The sequence below is a fragment of the Centroberyx gerrardi genome, chromosome 5 (genome assembly GCF_048128805.1).
Source record: "Centroberyx gerrardi isolate f3 chromosome 5, fCenGer3.hap1.cur.20231027, whole genome shotgun sequence".
In the NCBI taxonomy this organism is placed as follows: domain Eukaryota; kingdom Metazoa; phylum Chordata; class Actinopteri; order Beryciformes; family Berycidae; genus Centroberyx; species Centroberyx gerrardi.
Genome location: NC_136001.1, coordinates 18,722,032 through 18,747,315, shown reverse-complemented (window position 1 = coordinate 18,747,315; position 25,284 = coordinate 18,722,032). Strand labels below are relative to the sequence as shown.

Genomic DNA, 25,284 nt, shown 5'->3' with positions numbered 1-25,284 from the left:
CCAGATAAGATATTCATATTTAGCTAGCTTTTTCAGTACATATTTTGAAGATAGACTTTGTACTATTCATAATTAATTTGATTAATGAATCTGCAGGTCACTTGGAGTAAAATGGCAAGGCACGAGGTTAGCTAACGTTAGGTTATATTAGCTTTTGTAGTTAGTTAGCTAGCTTGTCCTAAAATGTCGGTTAATTGCATACAAATTAGGGAATTGTTTGAACTGTCTGACTGAACAAACGTTGCGTAAAAGTTGTTTTGGACATGCAACAAATAATAATTTAAAAAAATTACATTTACCTTGCTTGTTGATTTGGTGGTCACTCAATTTAACTTATCCACCCTCATGTCGTCTTCATCTTTATGCGCCCTTGTGCTGCCTTTTGTCTCCATCTTTTTGGGGGGAAAAAACAACTTCATTTGATGGTTGTCGCATAAGTGTGGGACAAACATATTTCAAACAAAACACAATACAGTGATTAACCAATACCAATGTTTTATAGCATATTTTACATTTGTATCTTTTTGTAATATACTTCCAAATGAAAGTAGCCGATGAAATGTTGTTTTACTGGCATCTGAACATTAAAATCACAGGCGTGGGACAGTTAATATAATTTAGTAACGTTAATTCATTCAGTACGTTTTTAAACGACAGTAGGTCATAAAAATTATTATTCATTTAAAAAAATAATAACTCAAAAGTTGTTTTTATTCCTAAAAATGCATCAATGGCATATAAGACGTCTGATAGTCACCAAAAAAAAAAAAAAAGGAGAAATGAAGTGTTTACAATGGTCTCTGCACTGCTGTCATTATCGTGTTGGGTCACCAGAGGCCAGCATTGCTCGGCACTGGCAGGCTCTTGCTGACAACGGGAGAGCTTGTGTTGTGGCAATGGCGTGTAAACAGCGGACTACCGCAGATGACAGAACGGTTTTCTCCTGCTCACATCTTACAACGCTCGTTTGTCAGGATGATTACTACATTCAGTCGACGCTGGGTGTATCAGTCAAGTTTCTGAAATGAGTTCCCCTGTGTTTTCGGATGTGCCTACCAGTTTGCTAGCTGGATGCGCAGTGCGTTTTGCTGCTGACTGGGACTGCTGCAGTGTAAACAAGACTGGTCCGCCACTGCAGCGGTGTTGTGGGTGAGAAGGTAACCGTGCACACACTTCCACTGCCAGTGTTAGTTATCGTCCCAGCTTAAACTAGTAGCCTGACCACAAAACCCCTTTATGTTGTTTAAATGCTTTATTGCTTCAATGCTGCTATGCAGAAATTGGCCTAAAGCTAACAGAGCTCGTGGAAGAAATGTCATTAAAGTGGACAGCTGTCAGTCAACGCTCTAGTTAACGTTACTTCCGATCTATCCAGCAAACGCTATCCCCATTTGATCTGTCAGATGGACTTGGGGACCGATATTTTTTGCGGCCAGGGAGCATTACTGCTGAGCAAGCATCAACTTCAACTGGGATCCCAGGAAAATGATTGAACCCCAGGAAAGCCCAGATGGTGAGGATACGACCGCATCCGCGAGCGCGACCTTACCGCCCCCTCCACCGTGCGAGCGCCTCTCTTGGCATAAGAGTAACATATGCTCCCGCTCCTACTTCATGGTTGTGATGGTGTTTTTTCACATATACATTATCAACGTCATAGCACTGCTACTTTACGTGCATTACAACAACGGCCAAGGAGATGCCACCCCGAGCCCCGACGCGCCGAGCAGCGACCACCAGCTCCCTGAATCCCACCGCCCGCCATCAAGATCAGACTTTCTGCGTGATATTTCTCTTCCACGGGTCGAGGGCATAAGGGTGAGTAATGATGGACCAACCTCCCACTCACTAACTCACTGACTCACACACACACACTCACCACCTATCAGTCAACCTTCACTTTATCTTTCAGGTGGGACATGTCCAGAAGGTGTCACTAGTGCCAGATAAAGTACATGAAATGCGGACACTAAGTCTGAAACCTCTGCTGTTTGGTAAGAGCCAATACACTCACATAATACTAAGCAGTATTTCAGAAGGCATACACCTAATACGTGTCTGCTGACTGAGCAGATTTTCTCTTGTAGGGAACTTAAGGATCACTAGCCTGGCAGGAGAGTGAGATTTTAAGATTGTCCTCCAAGATGCCTGTAAATTATTGAGAAACAAACTAATTGGTATAGTGGTATTTTACACTCACACCCTGCGCTCGCTCACAACATACATTCCTTCTTTCTTACTTGCCTCATCATCAGTGCAGCACCTCAGTGCAGCACTCTCTCTCTCTCTCTCTCTCATGCATGCATGCACACACACACACACACACACAAACATTTAGAGTGGGGTGAGAGGGAGTCAGGCTACATCTCAAACTTCTCTAAGAGTCAGGCTGCAGGGCATAGGCTATTAGTTGGACAGAAGTATTGTATGTTTGGGAAATAGGCTGCACAGAGCTTTTATTCTCCGTGGAAGAAATAGGGCTTACAAGCTGAGGAAACAAATTTTTAATATCGTAAAATGTATAGTACATTCAGTCAGTGATTATTTGTGGTTGAAGCACCTTAAAATACAATAGCCAAGTCAGGGTGTGTAGTACAAGCCATAACAAGGCTGTAATCTGTGTAATAATAATCCGCTTCATTTCATTCTCTATTCTCTTCATTAACATTCTGTATTGCTATAGGGAACAAGCGATTCCCTGTGACCAAAATGAAAGCCTTTAATGTCTGCAGCTAATATAGATGAGCCATAATGAAAGTAGTTATTAAAGATTCAACTATGCGTCAGTGGGCTTATTTAGGTAGCCTTTTATTGACAAATGATTGGCCTGCAGCTTACATAAAAGTACATAAAAGACATGTTTGTAAAATGTAATATTAAGTGTAGACTACAGAATATTATTGAACAAGAATTTTGTGACATTTAATCTGGAAAGCAAGGGAAGCAGCCATTGTATGGAAGTAGTGTAAAAAATAGCAAGGTGCACTATATGTTATTAAAAATGTGGTTAGTAACATTTTAGCTGGGATACCAAAAAATACAGGCTATTGGCTCAGCTGGCCACTGCCCAAAATCCTTAAGCTCCATCCCTGCCTGTACCACTATCCCTTCGATCCAAGAGTTTTCCCTCTATAGCTGCGTCTCCGTCTGTCTCTCTGTGTTTATGCAGAGATTCCTGAATTTTTGTCAGAGGAGGAGTGTCGTGTGGTGATGCAGCTCGCGCAGCTGAAGGGTCTAATGGAAAGCCAGCTTATGGTGCAAGAGGGCCAGGAAGAGCTGGTGGAGGAGCTAAACCTCAGCCCAGAGGAGATCTTCAACCTGCTTGATATCAACCAGGACGGGCAGTTGCAGCTCCATGAGGTGTATGTCAGTTTGTGAGCACATTGTGCGTGACAGAGTTTCTTGTCCTGAAGGTGTTTAACCCTTGCTTTCTTCACTGCTGGGCCTCCCGCAGATATTGACTCATTCCCGGGTGCGGGATGGCATCTGGCTCACACCGGAGAATCTGAGAGAAATCTATGCTGGGCTCAAAGCTGACAAGGATGATAATGGTGAGAAATCAACTTTGTTTGTGATTTTAGGTTTTACTTGAGACTATTCACATTGGAGTTATTACTGATCCTCTTTAGTTTTGCTCACATTTGCGTATTTTAATGGGTTGTGTTTTGAAAATATATAGATATGCAATTCCTGCACATGCAAGATGTAAAACATATTATCGATTGCTGATAACAGTTCACAGTGTTGCTATTGTTAGAGTGCTAGAGTTAAAACATGTATGGTTTTCAATCTATTTCCAAAACCAGTTCCTGCGTGGTTGAAACACTGTGTCGGTCCCAAGTGTGTATTTTACTGTTTTAAGAGCTGAAACCATTTAAAAACACAAGTAAGTACATAATGAGGTACATATGAGGTCTTAGTTTATATATCTCACAACTCTGCAGACAAGCATGAAATTCTCATTTTGATTAATGTGGGAATGTATTTTTTAGTAAAAAAAAAAAAGCAAAAAAAGTGCATACAATCGTAGTTTTTCGATCGTTATGCATAATTGAGTTTTGTGATGCAAAGAGCAGTCTCATTTCTGTGTTAATACTGGAGATGCATTTTCAGTGCCAGATGTAAATAGAACGTAGATAAATTGTATATTTTTGATATGAGGCATATCTTGACCTCATATCGACCCCCACTTTACACATTGTATTGAAGATATATTAAGAATCTGTCTACAAAGGCCTGCAAGTCACATTTAAACACAAATGTACAGTACATCTACCCAAGAGGAGTAGGAAACTGATTTTCCTAAACCACCGATGCGGAAAAATCTGAATCCATGTCCTCTTGGCAGCATGTTTAAATGTGACACTGTGCTCCATCTGCAGAATGTTAATGCATTAATCTGTATTGGGAATTAAATGAGAGCTTTAAATGGGACCATTAATGAAAGCTATAAAGATTATCTAAAGCTTAAGCAAGGGATTACAATGTATGCACATTGTCTTATTTTGGACAGGTTTGCTGAGTCTAGAAGAGTTTAGGCTTCTGAGCAGTGATGCATTCCAGCGCTTTCTGCTGCAGCGTGGGGTGAAGAGGAGTCAGCTGGTGAGGAACAGCAGACACACCTGGCTGTACCAGGGCAAAGGAGCACACCAGGTCCTCCAAGATCTCAAGAAGAGGTGAGGAAGTCCCACCGCCGCTGATCTCTGTAGTTCCGCCCTCTCTTGCCCTATGTTATGCATTGTATTAAAATATAATACCAAATATAATACCAAATATTGGGCGTGCAGTACTCACAAACGAGTGTAATGAAAAGGATTTAAAAATATTTGTCCCATGTTTGCCAAGAGATAAAGATTGTCTTTTCTTTTACCTCTGTCTAACAAAGGGTGACTCGCCTCACTCGGCTCCCATCGGCGTTAGTGGACCTAAGTGAGCCGCTGCAGGTGGTTCGCTATGAGCAGGGAGGGCACTACCACGCGCACCACGACAGCGGCCCTGTCTATCCTGAAACCGCCTGCACACACACACGCCTCGCAGCCAACACCTCTACTCCCTTTGAGACGTCTTGCAGGTGAGCTTGCAGACGTCCACAGTGCTGACTGGGTTGAATCAACTGACATTTCTCCACATGGATGGATCTGCATTCATCTGTCCAGTGTGATTACTGAATTGCATTTAGTTAGTGCTCATTGCTTTGCATTGACATTCCATTGTGATAACTGTGGGCATGCCACTTTGCTTGTTTACTTGTTTGTAGAGTGTGTGTGTTTTTGTGGGATATGTGCGTACACGTACACGTGTGTGTCAATTTAAATCTGTGTTGCACACCTAGGTACATCACAGTTCTCTTCTACCTGAACTCAGTTGAGGGGGGCGGGGAGACCGCATTCCCAGTGGCAGACAACAGGACCTATGATGAAGTGGTGCGTAACTGTGTGTGGGTCTGTAAATGTGTACAGAGAGTATGGTATACAAGTATGGTGTACATATTGTGCATGTCTATCATATCTGTGTTAACTCACTTGTTTGTCATTGGGTGCATGGGCCTGATATTAATCTAATTATTAATCTAATTGTATCACTAAGTTTGATTGTGTGTTTCAGTCTCTTATACAGAATGATGTGGATCTTTTGGACACCAGAAAGAACTGTGACAAGAGTAACCTTCGGGTGAAGCCTACCAAAGGGACAGCTGTGTTCTGGTACAACTACCTTTCTGATGGGAGAGGTAAAAATTGCCAGTACAAATTACAGCACCACACAGCACACTGAATACTATGTTAAGGCAGAGAGGGAGGGACTTTAAGCCCATACTGGTGTGTTAAAGATTTAAGGCCATCTAGAGCAAGAGCTATAAGTGCATTTAAAAGTGAGGTTGATTTCAGAATGTTATCTGCTATTGAGCTTCATGATTTGTATGAATGATTTAAGCAGTTTTTCCTTACTAATAGTTTTCCAATTGAACTCAGTGGGAAAGTTAGTAGGGAGAAAAAACTGTCATTCATGACAGTCTTGATTGTCTGGAGCAAGAGCACAATGATTCAAAGCTGGATTGATATTTTAGATCCTTGTTTACTTATTCTCATTTACCCATATAGCCTACTGCTGTTAGTATCTCAGAGTCATTTAAAGCCAAGTGTACTCACATCTGAAGCCACATCAAAGCTGAGTCCTCTTAGCAATATGTAGAAATGCAAAAGAATTTTTGAGCACATAGGAAAAATAGTTTATTGAATATAAGCTTAATTTGTCCACATAGATTTGACATCCTAAAATATGGGGACCATATATAAAAATCGTGTTATTTCCAAAGTAATAGGATTATGGAGCTAAAACATCAGCGTGAACCCTTAAAAAAACGCAAATCATATACAGGAGTTTGCTAACCAGAAATTAAATCAGCTTTTTTGATATTTTATATTATATAATAACCTATATATGACCTATTTACTCAATAGGTTGGGTGGGAGAGCAGGATGAATACTCTCTGCATGGAGGCTGTGTGGTGACCCATGGCACAAAGTGGGTCGCCAATAAATGGATCAACATTGATCCGGACTACCAGCGTCAGGCTCGATACCAGCAGCTCGTGTCACAGCAGCCTGAGGATGAGGATGACGAAGGGCTGAAGCTGAGCCCTGACCTACACAGTTCTGACCTGCATCAAGACTTGTAGCTTATAAACCAAATCAAAAAATCTACCTAACCGTCCTCTGTCCTGTGCACAACTTCCTTTGATGACATCCTCTGCGGCCAGTATGTAGAAACAAGTTATATTCAGGGAATGAGGTCACAGTGGGTTTATGCAACTGTAAATTGAGATGTTTATGTTATTATGATATTGTTTGGATATTGTTATTCTATGCTATTTTTTTAATCTTCTCTAACTCCCCATTTTAGGAATGTTGCATTGGAACGCCTACAAAGTTAACTCTGCAAAGGAGTTAAGACTAGAAAGCTTCTCTTTGCATGTATTAGCTTCACATGTTTTGCTGTTGCCATGGGCAAAAATTGCACTTGAAAAATGAAATGGCATAGCGTAAACACTCCGATGTCCTGCCTAGTTGTTGTGTGCCATTACCAAAAAGAAAACAAACTCACACACTGTCAGTGTGGTGCATGTTTGCCTTTACTCTGTTCCTTGAATTCATGTAATTTTCTGTCAAATTCTACTTGATTGAAATACTTCAGGTATTGTTCAAATGTTCCATTTTGTTTGGAAATGCACTGAATCACTTTCCCTCATTGAAAATAAAATACACAACTTAAAATGAGCAATTGTATTGTATATTTAATATTAATATATCTCAACAATTAAATGAAAGAGGCCTGTCAAAATACTAAAGTCTTAGGATCAGGATTTCATATTTAATTCTAGTCATTTTGTATTATTCTCAGTCAATGCTATCCTCTGTTATAAACAAGATGAAATTACTACTATAAGTCACAGCTTGCGACAGGCCCATTCCTTCCAGTAGATGTTGAGATAGTTCTTCCATCTTCTGTGCTGACAGCTGGATGTCCTGTTCAGTAAAAGTCCTTAAAGCTTTGTGCTGCTCTGCATTTCCTGCAATGAGACATTTTTTTGATCATTTATTGAAAAAGTTATCATTTATTGAAAAACTAAATGTTGCGCATGTGTATTTGAATGTGGATGTCAGCTGCAGACGCACCACTGAAGACTCGCATCCAGAGAACGATGACGCTCCGCGATGGTCGAGGCAGTACAGCACAGCATCATGGACGGTGGCAAAAAGACGTGTCTTTGTAATCGACTCCGAGAAGAAGTCTCCAAGCTGTAACTGCTCTACCACAGAGGCTAAATTTAAAAAAATAGGTTACAGGCAGGCAGAGATACCACCAAGATAAAACCTATCCATGAAATACTGTATTATAAGCTATCTGAGAAGGTGTTCACTTACCTTGACACCCTGCCATGTAGATATCTACATCAATCTCACTGAAGTCCTGGAATATCTGTAAATATAAATGCAAAACACTTATTGTTCTCAAGTTTCTTGGCACTCATTCATTAAGAGTTATAATTACACCACTCTCAAAAAAACTATTCTCTCTTTTCTTCCCCGTCTGATTCTACTAACCCTTATCAGCCTGATAGCCTCCTTTCCTATACAGAAAATCGTCAGTGTTAATTTAATGAGTGTAAAAGTCAGCACTATGCCAGTGTTTAAGTCTGCACCCATCAGAGCTAATTTAACACTTTTAGAGAGTTTCAAACTCCCGCTCCTATCAGAATGAACAAACAACACTCCAATCTACACCAAATAATTGTCAGTGAAAAATCCATACTTTGTAACACTGGAAGATTTGAGAAATCCTACATTTTTCATAGTCTTGATGGCCACTGCATCAATGAAGTTGGCTGTGGAGAGGTCGAGGATGATGGAGTGAATGTCCCAGGTCCACTTGCCCAGGGACCCAAGGGAGACCCGCTCCAGGTCACGACTCAGGGTGTCCTCACTGCTGGAGCCCAGAGTGGTGGTGTCCCCGTCCTGCAGTCCGGACACCGACCCGAGGCTGGCGCTGTCTGGATCCCCGCCCTTCAGGTACTCCCATCTACAGTGGCCGTCTGGCGTTCGGGGCATTGTTGGCATGACAAACACCGTTCTATTCTCCCGCCCTCTCCCGCCCTGTGGTTCCTCCTCTGTAACATTCCCATCCATGCATGTGTCCCTCCAGCGGCCCGCCTCTTCCTCCACAGAGAACACAGGCGCTGCAGCTAGCTTTTCTGCCGCCCGCTGTGCCCGCCTCTGTAGCGGGAGAAGTGATCCTTAGAATTCTGTGATTCATTACAAGTTAAAGAACTGCACCGACCTTTTTGGAATTTGGTTTCACCTTACCTTATCTGACAATGGGATTGGCACCAAAATCAGCTGTCTCCGCTAATGTTAGCTAGCTCTGTCCGATGCACATGCTAACACTTTAGCATACAGTATGTTAAATGATCATAGGCGACTAGCATTATCCAAATTATGAAGAAGGACCTTTTAGTGATCCAAAGTTGGTATTGGTTTATTATTCAATAGCCTGTAGATTAATAATTTATGAAAACAGATCTCAATCTTCATCATTACTGAAGTCCCTTACGAATCAACAGGTCAAAAAACTAAACAAGTTACTCTCAAAGTCTTGAGGGATGTTTAGATGTGTGTCATTAAAATTAACTAACCATCCAGCCTTATAGCTGCTGCAGGTTTTCTCACTTTAAGTATAATGCTAGTCGCTTACAATTACTTAACATACTGTATGCTAAAGCGTTAGCATGCGAACCAGACAGAGCTCACAGAGTTGATTTTGGTGCCAATCCTCTCATCATTGAGTAAAGTGATCAATGAGACAAACTCCAAAAAAGTCAGTGTAGTACTTTAAACTTCTTTGTTGTTGTTCTTTGTTTCCATACAATATGTTATACATTTCCAGTATATTACCTCTCTCTTGGCTTGTCTTCTTGCCCTTCTCTCAGCCCTCTTTTCTCTGCGTTTCTGTTTTGCCTCCTGTCTCCTCTTATAGATAATCATTTTACTGATGTCAAGTCCACTCTAAAAACAGATAATGTAAAAATATATATATATATCAATCACACACACCTTATAACAATGATCCTGAAAAGACAAGAGAATGGTCTGATAAAGGTGAGAGGGCGAGGAAATCAGAAGGGACAGTATTATTAGTGAAGAGAACAAACCTTTTCTTTCAGGGCCTCAAGGTACAGATCAGCATTGGCGAAGTATACTGTGGCAGAGGAACGAAATATAGTAATGCCTGGGACGTCTCTGACCTGCCAAATAGAGAAGCATCATCAGCTTCCAGGGTTGGTGTAGAAAGGTTTTTACTCATTGCTTTCTTCCTGTTGTATTTACCTCTTTGTGGGTCTCTATATCCACATAGAGCTCAGTACCTGGAACATGTCCCAGAACAGAGTATGTTGGCCTGAAGGATAAGATAATTTGTTTTGGTTTTTTTTTACAAATTTTCAGCAAGATGAAGCAAGATGCTAAATGTGGTTGTCTACAGTATTTTTTTTATTTTTTATAATCACAAAAAAATCTTGGAGCCCAGTGTCAGTTGCTGAAGTTGCTTTTCGCACACAGTATGACTGACACACAGCCGTGAAAAACACACTACGCTGAGTTGCAGAAGTCCCTTACAGTTGAGTCCTGAAGATAACAGTAAGCAGAGCAAAGGTGATGGACACTGCAAGACCCAGGTCCAGATTGAACAGTAGTGTTGACACCCAAGTGACCAACCACACCACCTGGGGAGTAGAGTATGACACTGTTGTATTCATCAGTAATGATTACTAGAAGGAAACTAGAATAATGGCACATCTCCAGATTTAATGCCACAACAAATTATTTTATGTTACTGTTTTAACTGTGTTAACTGTTTTAGGACATTTTTTAATTACATGACACAGCAATACTTAATCCTCTCACCAGATCCACCTTGCTGCTCCTCCACAGTGTAACGATGTCAGAGTACTGCTTGAACATACCCTTCAGATTTACAAAGACAATTGCTGCAAGGACTGCCTGGAACAAGCACAGCCATGAGTTTTATGATTATTAATCAAGTATGTACCCAGAAACTTGAATAAGCCAAATCAAAGCAACAAAACGTTATGTCACACAAAAACTATCATGCAAAACAATGCTAAAGAAACATAAACATTTACAAACTTTGCCAAGCAATGTAAAGGCGGAGACATGCAGGACGGCAGCAGTACCTTTGGCAGCTCCTGGAACAGTGGCCCAAGCTTCAGTATTGTCACCAACACGATTACAGCTGAGGCCATTCCAGCCATCTGCAAAAAAAAATACATTCTTCATAAAAAACAAAGGTCATTTTGTTTTTGTTCAACGGACATGCCAACATAAAGCCTAATCCTAGATAAAAAATTCTACTGAAATGCTGTCAGTCTGTGTCTGGAAGCCATGAAGCCAGACCTTTGCTTTCACTGGAAATCATGCCTCCAGTCTCACTGCTGTTTTGCAGCAGCCATATTGTGTCCCTGAGAGTATTCATTTGGATTTGCAGTTGAGGATTCAAAATAGCACAAGCTTGCCTCCACCCAACAGTTCAACAGTTTCCTCCCAACAGCAATCATTCTCCTCAACTAGGCCGCGACCCCCTGCGCCAACCCCCACACCAAAGCTAGCTCAAACATGCACACAAGCACACACACACACACACACACACTGGACTGAAAGACTGAACCCTGCTAATCTGCACATGGGCACCGATGATATAAGCTACTCAGGTTTTCTATCAACCTAGTTGTATTTTGCACAGCTGTCATTTATCTTTTTTTTTCCTATTTATCAACCTGGTTATATATCAGTGACTATGCTGCTACCAGCTATGCCAACGCTGCCGCACTGGAACAATTTTCTAGCTTTGAATATATCCGTGAGATTATGTTTATTCCACTGTCATACAGTACATCTTGTCTGCACTGTAAGTGAGGTCCTGTCACATTTTGTCCTGTACCTAGTGTGTCAGACCTGTGTTGTGTAACTGTTATAATGTGTCAGAACCAACTAACCAGGTCAAATCACTTGTGCACTAACTGTACTTGGCAAATTAAAGCAACCCTGATTCTGGTTCTGAAGTGAAAACCGTCTGACTGTATTTTCTCTCACCTGTGTTTTTCCTCCAGTGGTCTCCTGGATGAGACTCCGGGACATGGAAGAGCAAACAGAGTAGCACTGGAAGAAGCCTCCCACTGCATTGCTGAGACCCAGTGCCACCAGCTCCTGCAGCAGGGTGGAGACAGAGAAGAAACAGCTACAAACAGCAAGACAAACAAACACAGTATGTGGAAATTACTGTATGCTAATATTGGATGGTATTGACATTTGGTGTGAGTCCTCGTTCACCTGGTTACTGTCCACCTTGTACCCATGTTTTAGAGCAAATGTTTTTCCAAGTGAAATGGATATGGCATATCCTACAATCGCCAACGCAAAAGCATCACCAATAACTTCTCCAAAAAGGCTCACATTTGGTACACTGGGTGGACTTAGACTGGTAGACAGGCAGAGGACAGGAAGGAAATCAGTTAGTGCTAACCAAGTCGGGAATATGAGTCAACAAATGGCGTCAGCAATGTAACTTCAATCTGGATGCTTACCCACTAGGAATTTCCCCTACTACTGAGATAGTGTAGTTGCTGTTCAAGTGGGCATAGGATGATATCAATGTGGCTGCCACAATCTAATGACAGAAATATGCCCACAAACACAAACAAGCATCGGCACACAGACACAAACATCAACATTTTAAAACACATTTCAATCATTAAACTTCAATCGTTAAAAGTCTGGTCAATCATATGCCACGAGTGGGCCTAATCATTAGCTGTACATGTCTCATTTTTGCCGTGTCTTGCACAAATGCACTGGCTCTGGCAGTACCGCTGATTCAGCTTTTTGGTTCCACTGCGTGTGTTTTCTAGTGCTGCAATATCAGCATCACCGCAGCGTACAGAGGTGATCACCTAAACCTATGTTTTTTCCTCATGAGAGGCCAGAGCGAGAGAGTGCCCTTGTGTCAACTGACTGTGATGAGTTCCACTGGGATCGGCACTGGCAGCTTCGGGCTGAGGAAGGAGTTGAGCTCCTTCGCTGCAACGAGAAACACCATGGACACAGCGCTGACCACCAGCGTGGGAGGATGGGTGTTGGGCAGCAAGGAGCAAACATCCACCAAGGTCTGAGAAGGTAAAACAAGGATGCAGCAGGTAGTAAAAGCTACATACATTCACTACTGCACACACACACACACGCACAGAATCATGCTGAGCTGCACAGATTCAACATTTTGTCCAGTTAAGCATTCATCATACCAAAGTGTGCTTAAAAGGATAGTGTGACAATAAAAGTAGTGCAGATCAGCACTATGGTATTAACCAAAGCCATAGGAGTCGGTGCCAAATGCTTGATGATACTCACATACACCAGTGACAGCGGCCCACTGAACCGCGTGGGTGACACTCCAAAGATGTACTTCAGTTGTGCCACCACGGCATGGGCAGCAGCAGCTGTTGTGTAAGCCCGCACCAGCGGTTCAGACAAGTAGGTTCCCACAAATCCAAACTTTACCAAACCCAGTACCACCTATGCACACAAACATTCGTAAAGACATGATTTTTGGCAGTATGGGAAGGATGTTTTTGTGGGGTGTTCTCTTTTGCGGACCTGAATAAGTCCTCCTAGGACGGTGGTAGCAGCAGCCACCTGCACCCTGTACGAGTCCCTGGCAGGTATGTCCACCTCTGCCGTAAGGTTGGTCCCATTCATTTTGAGGAAGGCCATGTCTGGCGCTAGTCTCTCTGTCACACTACCCACCATGATACTGAGCACAGCAAATGTACCTGAACACACCATACGGGAGCAACATGTGCATGTTAATCAACAGGTTATAATGGCCGTGCAATGCCTTTCTGTCTACTTACCTATGGAAATATGACGAGATGTCCCAAAAAAGAAGTAGATTAATGCTGGATAGAGGGATGTGTAGAGCCCAAATACAGGAGGCAAGGAAGCCAACAATGCATATGCCATGCCTGTGGGAAGCAGGGAAGAAGTCTTGTTACAGTGGCCTCAATACACACTCACATGGATAGTTTTGTGAAGCTGTTTTTAGGGTTAAAGGCAAAAGAAATATCCTCCAGAAGGATGATAATTAATTGTACTTAATAGTGTATTGCTGGTGTCAGACAAAAATACTTATATGCAAAAGGAAAGGATGGAAGAGAAGAGAAGTATGGAATGAAGAAAAGAATACTCATTTACTCATTGACACCTACAGTATGGATTTATACAATTATACAATGGGTTTTTAACAGGTGTCATGAAACTCCCTCAACACATAAATGACGATGTGAGCTTTCAGTTCAAGTAAAAAAAAAAAAAAACATCAAAATGGCAGTGACGTGTTTTTTCTGCAGCACCAGTGATATTTCCTCGACCATAACTGTCATACCTTGTGGCAGGTGCATAATGCCCACACTGATGCCGGAGATGAGGTCTGGCATGCCATAGTCCCAGACTGAGTACTTGGGTAGCCAGTATAATACAGGCAAGCTGCTCACCACACTTCGTTTCAGTTTGGGTACTGTACATCTGGGAGGGATTTATGGGATACAAAGAGATATAAGTGAAGGAGAGAGGGGACCCACCTGCGCCTACTTATTTTGACTGGTGCTTCAAAGCATAAATTCACTAAGGACTGGTCTCTGGTCATCAAAGATGAAATTGGATTGCACGCATCCCATCTTTGGATAGCTGTCATCCTCAAGCCACTAAATGGAAGCAACCCCTAGATAAACCTCCTGTCCCAAGTCCTTATAATTCTACGTGGATTATCAAACTACCAAGTCAATTGCATTTACCTCAAACATGCACAGTAAGCTTCATATTCACAAAATCAACACATAAACTTTGCCTTACCTTAGGGAGCCTTTGAGACGTTCAGTCAGAGAGGGGTGAGTCTCACAGTAGTTTTTTCTCTGCGCTACCTCTTCCAGTCTCTGCTCATCCAGCACATCCCTCTCCACTCTGTATTTCCCAAACCTGCGTGTAGAGCCCATGGCGCTGAATCCGTCAAACTATCTTTTTACTCTTCTATAATTCAGTATAGGAGATATATTCCTTTTAGACTTTTATTTCAAATAAGTTAGACACAAATCAAATTCGTACAGCAAGCTTTGTCCTCCAAAAGCCAGACCCGCAGTATTACCACTGTCACAAGACCTATCTGCACATATACACCGTATTGCCTAATGGTTAACTACAGTGAGGATGTTGTAGGGAAAATAATGATTAGTTGGCTTTTTATGACAGCGATGGCTGACCAGAATAAACAAAAGTTGTGATAATTATGGCCTTAAAGAGGAAAAAGATTAACTCTCTGTTGAATTACAACAGATATCTTTCCACATAGGAAATATATTTTAGCATGATTCCTTACACTAGCAGAAGTAATCCTAATGAGCCATGAAATGTCAGCTTAAGCTCAAACCACATTGGTCATGACATCTATTATTGAGGGCTCAGAACAAAAGACTCACAAAATATATAAAATGCAAATGCAGGTTTCACCAGAGGCCTGTTCATGTCTACACAACAACATTCTGCGTAAACAAATTTAAAATAGATCAGACATCACATCTAAAATAAGCATGTAATCTGTATTTATTTCTGAATTGAATACAAAACATAAGCCATATTTGCTGTTATAGCAAGTTTATTATGATTGTTGTAATAGTCTCAGGAATTTTGGTTACTAGAATAAAACTTAATAGGTCAGAATAGTCTTAATAGGTTGATTTTTGAAACATGGGGATATTACTGCCTGGTCCTTTAAGAGAGTGCTGTCATGAAATCTGAATCCAAGCTCGGAGCAATGTTTCATTTCAGTCATTCCAGAGCTGCGTGCACGTGACAGAGGCAACCAAACACAGACAAACAGAGAATTATCCCAAATGGACTGCAATATAAGGGGGGAAAGTCAAATTATGAATGACTAAAGAAACCACCATTTGTTTGTCACTGTTATTGCTTACTAAAAAGTCACACTCGTCACCTCAGCCCTTCTGACCCACTTGCAGTCTGCCACAGCACAGTCTATTTTTGGGTTAGTTGCTCAGAGGGCCAAGGCAGTGGAGGTGGGGGGTAAATAGCTTTGTCTCTGGCGATTGCTGCAGCCCCTCTCTAACCCCAATACATTCAGCAACATCAACAACACATGCAGCCTGATGAAAAAACATGACCATTTACTGGTCTTTTAAGGCCAAAGATAACAGTGGGACTTCTTAACACCCGAGGAGTTGATGAGTTTGGTAAGGCTATAATTACAAGGGAACGGGCTGACTAACACCGCATGGTGTGGAGAGCTACAGTACTAACCTCTCAGAGTGGACACCTTCATAGACAGTGGTGGTGTTTTGCTGTTATGTGTTGTATCTCCTTCTTAAATCCAAATGTTAGTTTGAAAATGCAGACAGAGGTTATTAGAATACAGGCTGCTGAAATATGAAGACAGTTCATGCAATTACGCTGATAGAGTTGTTATTCTAAGCATTAGCAGGATGGATATCAGGGTTACAAAATCTTTGTAATGTTTTATTGACCATTTATGGTTAATCAAGTAATAATCCAATGATTACTCATTTTGAATACCAGATCTTCATTGTCAAGCAAGAAAAAAATAGAAAAATCTGAAGTGGACATGGCTGAATAGTCTGAATCGTCAAAATTTCACAATACTTAGCATGTAGCAACCTCACTTGCTGTTGAGATATTGATGGTGGCTCAAAACTGACTTTGTTTCTGTTTCTCCTTTTTACAGAGACAACCTCCTCACAAGTTGTTTCACAGTGCATGCTGATGTTTTTAAACTATCTATCCTGTGTAAATATATATTATTGCTGCCAAAAAGTGAACAAAAATGGATCTTAGAGCCAAACATGGGCTGGTGCTGCTGGACCAGCTGAGGAAGATGAGGGAGACTGAGAACCTGACAGACGTGGTGCTGGTTGCTGAGGGCATCAGCTTTCCCTGTCACCGGGTCATCCTGTCTGCCTTCAGCCCCTACTTCCGTGTGATGTTCACCTGTGGCCTGCGTGAGTGCAACAACAGAGAGATATTCCTGCGTGACACCCCTGCAGACAGCCTGGCCCTGCTCTTGAAATACATGTATTGCTCAGATCTTCCGCTCACCAACGCCAATGTGCAGGGTGTCTCCATTGCAGCTTTCCTCCTGCAAATGGATGACGTTTTCACTCGCTGCCAGCTGCACATGAGGGAGAACATGGATGCCTCCAACTGCCTCGGCGTGTATTACTATGCCCGTGAACTAGGCGCAGAGGAACTGGCTGACCATGCTCAGCGCTTCCTACGGCAGTACTTTGTCCAGGTCTGCCAGAATGAGGAGGTGCTGGAGCTGGAGGCCCATCAGCTGGGAAAGCTGCTAAGATCCGATGACCTTAATGTTACACGAGAAGAGACCATTCTGGATGTGGTTCTGCGCTGGGTCAAACACAACGCTCTGGCGGATGGGGAGGGACGCAGCCGGCATCTCCCGGAGCTCCTGAGGAAGGTGCGTCTGCCACTGGTGCACCCCGACTATCTGAGAGAGACGATGAAGAGGAACACGGCCCTGCTGGCTGACGCCGAGTGCCTAGAGATGGTGAACGAAGCCCTGGAGGCCACGGCCATGCATCCCTCCGCCGCACCACGCAAGCTGAAGTTGCGGTACGGCATGGAGACCACAGATCTGCTGCTCTGCATTGGGAACGACGGCGGTGGGATCAGGTCACGATACGGCAGCTATGCTGAGCGCAGCTTCTGCTACGCCCCGTCCACAGGCCGCACCTACTACATCACTTCACCTCGCTACGGAGAGGCTCTGGGGTACGTGGGTGCAGGGGTTGTGACTGAAACAAATGACATTATAGTGGCAGGAGAGGCAGGTGTGCGCAGAATGGCCCGACAGAAGGACATGCATGTGGAGATTTTCAGGTAAGAAGGATATCATAATTGCACAATTAAATGATACATTTTGACACAGACTGCCAGCCTTTGAGTACTCATGCATTTGCTTGACCCACAAATATGGTAGTGATTATTGTCTGGGGTTACCAGGTACAAAGTGGAGGCCCAAGGCAGCTGGGAGCGCCTGACTTCAGCAGAATACCGTGATTCTTATGCTCTAGGATCGCTGGGTGAGACTCTGTACCTGCTGGGTGGGCAGATGAAGCTGAAGAACCAGTACCTCATCACTAACTGTGTGGAGCGCTGGTCTCTGCAGGGTGGACCCTGGCGGAGCGCGGCACCACTGCCCATGCCTTTGGCCTATCATAGTGTGGTCACACTGAAAGATCGTCTGTATGTGATAGGTGGTCGAACCCCACAGGTGAATGTGAACATAAGAGAATTTCATGATACATGTATTCACCTGATAAAGCCGCACTGTGCTCATTTTTTTTCAGTAATAAATGTGCATTCACATTTGTTTTTGTGACACATAGCACCAGAAGACCTAGAGAATCAGACTCTTCACACACACATTTAATATGTTGTTTTGTATATTACTGTCTCAGTATGTGAATGCTTCTGCTTTGTCATGCCCCCCCCCCCAACCCTCCAGTCATACCGGATGGATGATGAGCCTGACCGCCTCAGTAACCGCCTTCTGGAATATGATCCAAACAGCAATAAGTGGACAGAGCTCGGGCCCATGAAGTACTCAAAATACCGCTGCAGTGCTGTGGCGCTCAATGGTGAAATCTTTGTGATGGGTAAGATTATGTTTGTTCAGTTCACTTGTTAAATAATAGGAATGTGTGAAAACTTTTTTTCACTTCATTTCAGTCATCCAGGTAGTAAGATGTCCAAAAAAGGAAACAGAAACATATTAAATAGAAATAGAAACTATTTCCTTTTTGGGACTTTCACTAAACACCCCCAAGGCTTTGGTTATTGCTCTGTGCCTGTCTGAACTAACACTGAGAGATTTCTGAGTAAAGGCTGATTTCACAGTTAGGGTATAATAATAATAGGTTTGACCAGTCTATGTACAGTGCTTTGTGATCTAGACCATATCTTTTGCGGTGTGTACAGAGAAAAAACAGTGAAATTAGCATTTACTCTGTTTTCACAAATCTGGAAAAGGTTTTAAAACGGTATGTAGGCCCTAAATAATAACCTAGTCAACATTTGATTAGTCTAAGTACAGTAGTTTGTGATCTAGGCCATATCTTTTCTGGTGTGTGTAGAGAAAAAACTGTGAAATCAGCCTCCACTCAACTGGATGAGAGAGAAATGGACAGGTAAACCTGTGTTTGACAACATTCACAAATCATGCTATGTCAAACGCAAGTACTTTAATACATTTATGTCAAAGGATTTAGTAGTTATCAGCCGCTGAATATCAAATATGATGCTGTTTGGTGGTAAACCTCATTTCCCCTGATAGGAGGCATTGGCTGTGAGGGTGTGGACCGTGGGCAATCACGCCGGTGTCTCGACGCTGTGGAGATCTACAACCCTGATGGAGACTACTGGAGGGACGGGCCCCCTCTCCCTTCTCCCCAACTCTCACTGCGCACCAACGCCTCAAACGCAGGAGTGGTGGGAGGCAAGCTTTATGTGTGTGGATACTACAAAGGAGCAGGTACTGAAATAAAGCTCCTCCATATCCATATGAAATTTTATGATTTTGAAAGATGTTAAGTCTTTCCAAGTAATCCTAACGCTCTTTCTATTCCTCAACAATCCTCAGATCGTCACGATGATATAACAAATGACATTTTGGAGCTGGACCCATGGGAGAACCGGTGGACAGTAGTGTCGCGGCGAGCGCTGATGCATGACAACTATGATGTCTGCTTGGTGGCAAAACTCAACCCACGGGGGCTCATGTCCCCACCTGCAGACCTGGTGAATCAGTGACGCCTCTGTCAGATCAGATCAAAGTCTGTTTGGGGAAATTTGTAAAGCAAGTTCATTACGTGATGCACTTATTGCTGGGCCAAAGGCAATCATTTTTCAAGAACAAAAAGTTATTAGGGCTCTGCATGAAAGCAATCTGCAGTTATCTTGCACATTTTAATAGATAGAGAGGAACGATGGAAACACATTTTTGTAAATATTTGTTGTCGCTTTTTTATCTTATCGTATAATACCTGCAACAAAGATCGATACCCTGAAACAAAAATTAAATGAGTATTACCTAATCTAATAATAATAATCTAATAATTATGGACATGCAGCCTCAATACAGATCATGCCATAACCAGAATGTGGAGGGGCCTGAAAAGTGTAACTGCAGTTTGTACAGGAATCACTTAAAAAGCATAAAAGTGAACATATATACTGTATTTAGTCATAACAGGCTTTTATCAAAGATATCCTCTGCTTTATGACTAAAACACAACACTGACAGACTTAGTGGTTTCAAATATAAAAACGTGAATTCAAATATATTAATCAATGTGTTTGTTGGTTGTATGCTTGTGATAGTAAAAGGTGGACAAAAATATGTTATTATGCTTTTGCCAATAAACACGCACCTCATCTACATGGTGGAGCATGATTTTTGTAGTTTTAACACAAGATATTTGATTGTTTTGAGTTTATGTTTTAGAGGTCTAATCATAATTACATGTTGGAATTAGATTGCTTTTCTAATCATAAATGGACCATGCCATTCATGATGGAATTATCACAAATGTGGGATTTCGGAGCTCATGTTTGGTGTAGCACCACTTCCTGGTTTTCAGCCACACATGGGTGTGTTAGTGACAGCCAATGCAATTTTGAAAATCACACATCAATACATAAAATCCAGTAGAATTAGAAGAAAAATACATACAATCCTGGGCAACTTTACCATTTTTCTAGTGTGGAGGCGTAACCGCTGCTGCAGTTGAGCTGCAATTAAGATTAAAATTGTCTGAATTGAAGACTCTCAGGGGAGTTTTTAAAGGCTAAACACACTCTGCACTCTGATGACTAGAACAGGTGACATGAGAAGGGATGAGGTGTCCAAGGGCAACACGTGAAGGGGCAATGGGAAGAGCTGAATGCCAAGTACTATTCAAAGCGTCTTTTCTATTTTGTCATGCAGAATGAATTCAGAATGCATCTTGATTGGGCCAATGTCCAAATACACAGGAATTATACAGGAGATAGAAATGGTTCCCATGATTATACAAGAGAAAAACTGTATTGTGTTGCAAATCTTTCTGTTTATTTTCAATGCAAGTTAGGCTAAATAAAATATTGCAGGTTAGTTGGTTAGTAACCTAAATACAGAATACATTAAGTTGAATAAGTCAACACAGAAGCTTAGCTGGTAAATTTCATGTCACAAGAAAAATGAATTTGGAAAAATGAACAAGTTTGAAAAACAGATTTAAGGTATGAGTAATGCCTTGTGGCTCACTGACAGCCTTAAAACTACTTGTGATTAATTTAATGTTACAGTTCTCCACAGTTGTTCCACCTTAGACATACACAGAAGAAACAAAGAGATTTAGTATTTTTAGTAGTCAACAAGTTTCATCCTTCAAAAGAAGTGTTAACTTCAAAAGAAACAGAACACAGGTCAGAAGAGCCTATTGAACAAATAAAAAAAAGAAAAATAAACAAACTTTTTTTCCCCACTACACCAGAAAAGGAAATAAAAGCTACTTTGTGAGTTCTTTACTCTTCCACTACAGGGTCAGAATCGGAATTTATGTCAAACAACAACTGCCAGAGGCCTTCGGCTTTCTCTGGGATCTGTGTCTTGGACTCAGCTGGGAACTTCTCTACGCTGGGCTCAATCCCTGTGGTGCACACAGAGCTGCTACTGTCCTGGGACCAAAAGCTGACAGGGCTGATGAAACCCCCCACAGCTTTACTGGATCTGGCCTCCCTGTTAAGGTTTGTTAGAGGTTTGAGGCTGGATACCCTGTTCAGATCATGAAGCTCCTTCAGAGGTGCTGAAACAATTTCTTGTTTGTTGCGATTAGTGAGAGGCTGACTGTTTTCATCCTGGATGGTGCTCTTTCTCCTCTGCGACAGCACCAGCGGTCTCTTTCTGCACCTACTGTGAGCTCTTACAGTGGATCTGCTCTTTCCCATGATGCAGCTGCCCCGGGGATCCTGAGAAGGAACTTCAACCTGACTGCGTTCAAGCGTGCGTGATGCAAGCCGTCTGCCTTCAAGCTCGCTGTTCTGCTGGATGTTGGAGAATGGCTGTACCAACCCTGGTGAGGTCTGGACTGCACTGTCTGTTACTCTCCCAGGGCTAGGCTTGGTTGAATGCTTTGAGAGTAAGGTGTTGAGCAGGTTCAGGGCCTCTTCAAGCATGTTTTGTTCTCTTCCCTGCTCTTCTCTCAGAGCTTCCACATTCCTCTTTAAGCTATGTACCTGGGAACCAAGTTCTGTGGCGGTCACTCCAGTCTGAAACAACATAAATAAAAAATTATAATCATCAGAAACAGTCATTAGCTACCAAAATCAAATAGATTTCACCAAGCTGAAGCTATAAGCTACATGCTATTCACCTTGTGTACCCTTTCCTCCATTTCTGTCAGCATCTCTTTCTGGGAGCTCACTTTATTCAGCATAGTCTCAAACTGCTGTGAAATGCTGCTCTGAAGACTGGCAAGATCTTGTTGCACTGTGATAAATGAATAAAAGCATAGAAGTGTGCATATAAACTGACCTGAAAAATTCTTCAACTCATGCCTCTGAAGTCAACACAATTTCAAAATGAATGAAACCATAGAAAGAATTTCACAGAGTTAAAGAAGAGGAACAACCAATGTTTCATCACTGGGCTAAGAGCACCATCTACTGGTGATGAGAAGTGTGTGTTGGCTCTGCTTTTTCATGCACAGGTATTGCTGGTGTTACATGCATTAACCATGCACACCTATGCAGAAAGCAACATACTTACATGCTGTTGCAAAATCGTTAAACCCCTCTAGGATTGTTTTGCATATAGCAGTATTCCTCTCTGTGCCAATAATCGACTGTTGCACCTGAAAAAGATTGTAGCATTTTCCTTTTAAATCTAAATTATAGAACAAATAGGAGTTAGCCTATATAATAGAAAATGCAGACAAAATGAAAGCCTATGATCACTTACATTGTTGAACGTTTCTCTAAAATGTAGACATTCCTTCCTTAAAATATCGCTGATAAAGCAAAGAAGATATTGTGAGAATTTCAAAAAAGATAACTTTTTTCAATCCCTCAAGACTTCATTTCAAGACATTTCAAATCTGTTCTGAAGTATAGTATAGAATATTGATAGTATTCCTGACACAGAGAAGCACCTTTCACTTTTTTCTTTTGCCTTTTTCTTGTCCTCTTCAAACTTATCCAGTATGCCAAAAGCCTGTCGTACATTGGTTTTGTCCTTCCCTTCTCCACCAAACAGGAAAGGTTTAGTGTGGTAATTACTTGAAAACTTTGGTTCACTTCCCTAGAAAACGACCAAATACTGAGATTAGCTATGTTTAGGGAGTACAGGTACAAGTCATTATTGCTTTTCAAATAATATGTGCGATATTTACTAAAAATGTATGCACTCATGGTACTATAAGGTGTGTTGTATAAAGGCTTCCATCAAATAGCATGTTATCCACCAAATGGCATACAGTTCATGCAACGAAACAGGTGCACAAAGACAACAGAGGTTCAATAGAGACCTCTATTGACCTCTCATCCTGTGTATTGGTAAATGCTCTGGCAGTTTCCAATTCACACCTTCATTGGACACTTTGAACATGGAACTAATAAAGGCATTGAACCAGTGGAGCTGCCATCTCCATGCACCTGGTTACTAGGAGATATTAATCCCTCAATAACAATTACTTGATGAATAGTGTCTGAGATAAATCTGTCCAATACCTCTTGGGAGCTTTGCTGGGAGGTCCTGGATGAAAATCCCATCTCCTGAGACATGCTCTGAGAGTTTTCAGGCCAAAAGTGGGACACAAACTGTGAGTCTGTTAAGTAGCCACTGGTAGCCGCATTCCTGTTGATGGTTTTGGTCCCACTAGGTTTGGTAAATAAACAACATACACAAACACAGTTTGTTTGTACAACACATCAAAGAAAATATTTTTCAAACTAAAAGCGCAAAACATTGCTCAATGTATGTTACTAAGTTGCGGCCTAGCGGCAGCCACAGAGGTACAGTAAACTCACATAATTTGATGAGAAATAACAGTCAATGTCAAGTCATTAGCTAAAGTTACCTGCTTCCAGTTGGGATGCTCAATATCTCCTTTATGTTCCACACGTTAGGATTCATTGAATTTGGTACCTGTTCTGTTTGCAAAATAAAACGTTAGTTCAAATTATATGTATCTTTACTCACTGATGTCTGGTGTCCTTGGAGTTAACCTAACTAATGCTATTTAGCCAACTTTTAACTTACAGGAAGTCACCTTTAGCTAGCTAACACTAGAATACCTTAGCAGTAATGTTACGTTTACAAAAGTATATGGTAGTGTAACTAGTAGCTAGCTTGGAGAAAAGACGTTTAAAGACTCACATTCCGCAAAGTTCGGCCAACGTATATGTATGCTCGCGACTCTTCACATTTCCCGCCATATGACCTTTGAGCGAGGCTGCCTTCAAGTGCTGCCGTAAAAGTCCAAAATAACGTAGACGTTGTGGAGGCATGTTTTGAAGGAAAGTGGAGAGAAAGGCGCTGTATTTTACTGTGTGGACCACTTACAACATATATATATATATATTTATTATTTTTGTATTATTATATTTTTGATGATGGTGCCCATTCAAACTGAAAGCATTGACAATTTCAGATTCATCTTCCCTAGATCTGACAATTGATTTAGAAAGGGTCTTAAAACGTATCCGCTCACACTGGCTTTTCCCATTTTATAATAGTACTATTGTGGTTGTTTTTCTTTTTCTTTTTATGACTTTGATGATGTGGCTTCCTTCCTGTCATTTTATTATTCTATTTTCTTTTTGGTGTGGTATTTTAATTGCCTTTTACATTGCTCTTTGTCGTTGCAGTTGCTGTATTGCACTGTGTTAATGTTTCTTTTGTGTGAAAGTGCCACCAGTTCCTTTAGTTTCAAGTGTTTCTGCAGGGTGTTTCATGCAGTGGGAGCAGAGAACATGAAGGCTTTCCCAAACTCTCTGAGCTTTGGGGACAGTCAGCAAAATAAATCATGGGACCTCAGACTATACTGAGCCTACATAAAAACAAAGGATGCTTTCCCAGAATGGCTTTACAAATAAAGATAGACCAGTAACTAAGCCTATGTGTGGATAGAGATGGCCAACCAGCCCTAGCATACAAGGTACAATGATGAGTGAGCGATTGAAGGTTGGGATTCCAGACTCTTACCAAGGAGGTAGACCTGTAATTATATAATAGTGGGATCCCCACCTTTAACAGAATTAGAACGTAGATTTCCAAATATGTGGGATTTTGTTCAAGACCAAAGTGAGATTAAAAAGAAATGTCAAAGGTTGGGCAATAAAATCAGCTAGTAACTCTAAAAAGTATTATCAGGACCTGCTAATGTTCTGATCCAGGCGTTGAAGGGCTTTAGGTATGCTTTTACACTTCATGAGTTTTATCATGACTGTATTTTCACTTGGGTTGTCGTGCAATTGTTTTATTTCTTTTATTATATATTATGTATATTAATTGTTTGTTTTATTATTATTATTATTTTTATTGTTAAAGTGTTGTAGCCTACAGATAAATTCTTAT

General features: G+C 41.6%; 3 protein-coding genes across 3 annotated transcripts; 2 read left to right on the top strand and 1 right to left on the bottom strand.

Annotated features, from left to right (window-relative positions):
• Nucleotides 1-1,485: 1,485 nt before the first annotated feature.
• On the top strand, nucleotides 1,486-7,170 carry p4htmb (prolyl 4-hydroxylase, transmembrane b). Its single transcript, XM_071912697.2, has 9 exons — nucleotides 1,486-1,818; nucleotides 1,913-1,994; nucleotides 3,170-3,360; nucleotides 3,455-3,551; nucleotides 4,514-4,676; nucleotides 4,886-5,071; nucleotides 5,333-5,423; nucleotides 5,605-5,728; nucleotides 6,459-7,170. Exons 1-9 carry the CDS (start codon nucleotides 1,486-1,488, stop codon nucleotides 6,674-6,676), a joined length of 1,485 nt encoding a protein of 494 aa, XP_071768798.1. The 3' UTR covers nucleotides 6,677-7,170.
• Nucleotides 7,171-7,540: 370 nt separating this feature from the next.
• slc26a6l1 (solute carrier family 26 member 6, like 1) lies at nucleotides 7,541-14,614 on the bottom strand. Its single transcript, XM_071912681.2, has 19 exons — nucleotides 14,475-14,614; nucleotides 14,008-14,147; nucleotides 13,478-13,588; nucleotides 13,221-13,396; nucleotides 12,975-13,139; nucleotides 12,583-12,735; nucleotides 12,155-12,237; nucleotides 11,901-12,048; nucleotides 11,664-11,777; nucleotides 10,748-10,825; nucleotides 10,458-10,553; nucleotides 10,170-10,276; nucleotides 9,882-9,951; nucleotides 9,707-9,799; nucleotides 9,450-9,560; nucleotides 8,343-8,771; nucleotides 7,923-7,977; nucleotides 7,674-7,819; nucleotides 7,541-7,567 (listed from the first exon to the last, which is right to left on the bottom strand). Exons 1-19 carry the CDS (start codon nucleotides 14,612-14,614, stop codon nucleotides 7,541-7,543), a joined length of 2,442 nt encoding a protein of 813 aa, XP_071768782.2.
• A 1,859-nt stretch (nucleotides 14,615-16,473) lies between these two features.
• Nucleotides 16,474-19,639, top strand: kbtbd12 (kelch repeat and BTB (POZ) domain containing 12). The gene is made up of 5 exons (XM_071912710.2): nucleotides 16,474-17,546; nucleotides 17,670-17,940; nucleotides 18,175-18,325; nucleotides 19,003-19,200; nucleotides 19,309-19,639. Exons 1-5 carry the CDS (start codon nucleotides 16,474-16,476, stop codon nucleotides 19,476-19,478), a joined length of 1,863 nt encoding a protein of 620 aa, XP_071768811.2. The 3' UTR covers nucleotides 19,479-19,639.
• The last annotated feature ends 5,645 nt before the right edge of the window (nucleotides 19,640-25,284 follow it).

Coding starts and splice junctions, on each gene's coding strand:
- slc26a6l1 (XM_071912681.2), bottom strand. CDS start 14,614: ATGGGCTCTACACGCAGGTTTGGGAAATACAGAGTGGAGAGGGATGTG. Junction 13,397..13,477: donor ATCTCGTCATATTTCCATAG/GTAAGTAGACAG, acceptor TGGTGTGTTCAG/GTACATTTGCTGTGCTCAGT. Junction 9,952..10,169: donor GTTATCTTCAGGACTCAACT/GTAAGGGACTTC, acceptor CTTATCCTTCAG/GCCAACATACTCTGTTCTGG.
- kbtbd12 (XM_071912710.2), top strand. CDS start 16,474: ATGGATCTTAGAGCCAAACATGGGCTGGTGCTGCTGGACCAGCTGAGG. Junction 18,326..19,002: donor TGGTGAAATCTTTGTGATGG/GTAAGATTATGT, acceptor TTCCCCTGATAG/GAGGCATTGGCTGTGAGGGT. Junction 19,201..19,308: donor TGGATACTACAAAGGAGCAG/GTACTGAAATAA, acceptor AACAATCCTCAG/ATCGTCACGATGATATAACA.
- p4htmb (XM_071912697.2), top strand. CDS start 1,486: ATGATTGAACCCCAGGAAAGCCCAGATGGTGAGGATACGACCGCATCC. Junction 1,819..1,912: donor CACGGGTCGAGGGCATAAGG/GTGAGTAATGAT, acceptor TTTATCTTTCAG/GTGGGACATGTCCAGAAGGT. Junction 3,552..4,513: donor AGCTGACAAGGATGATAATG/GTGAGAAATCAA, acceptor TATTTTGGACAG/GTTTGCTGAGTCTAGAAGAG.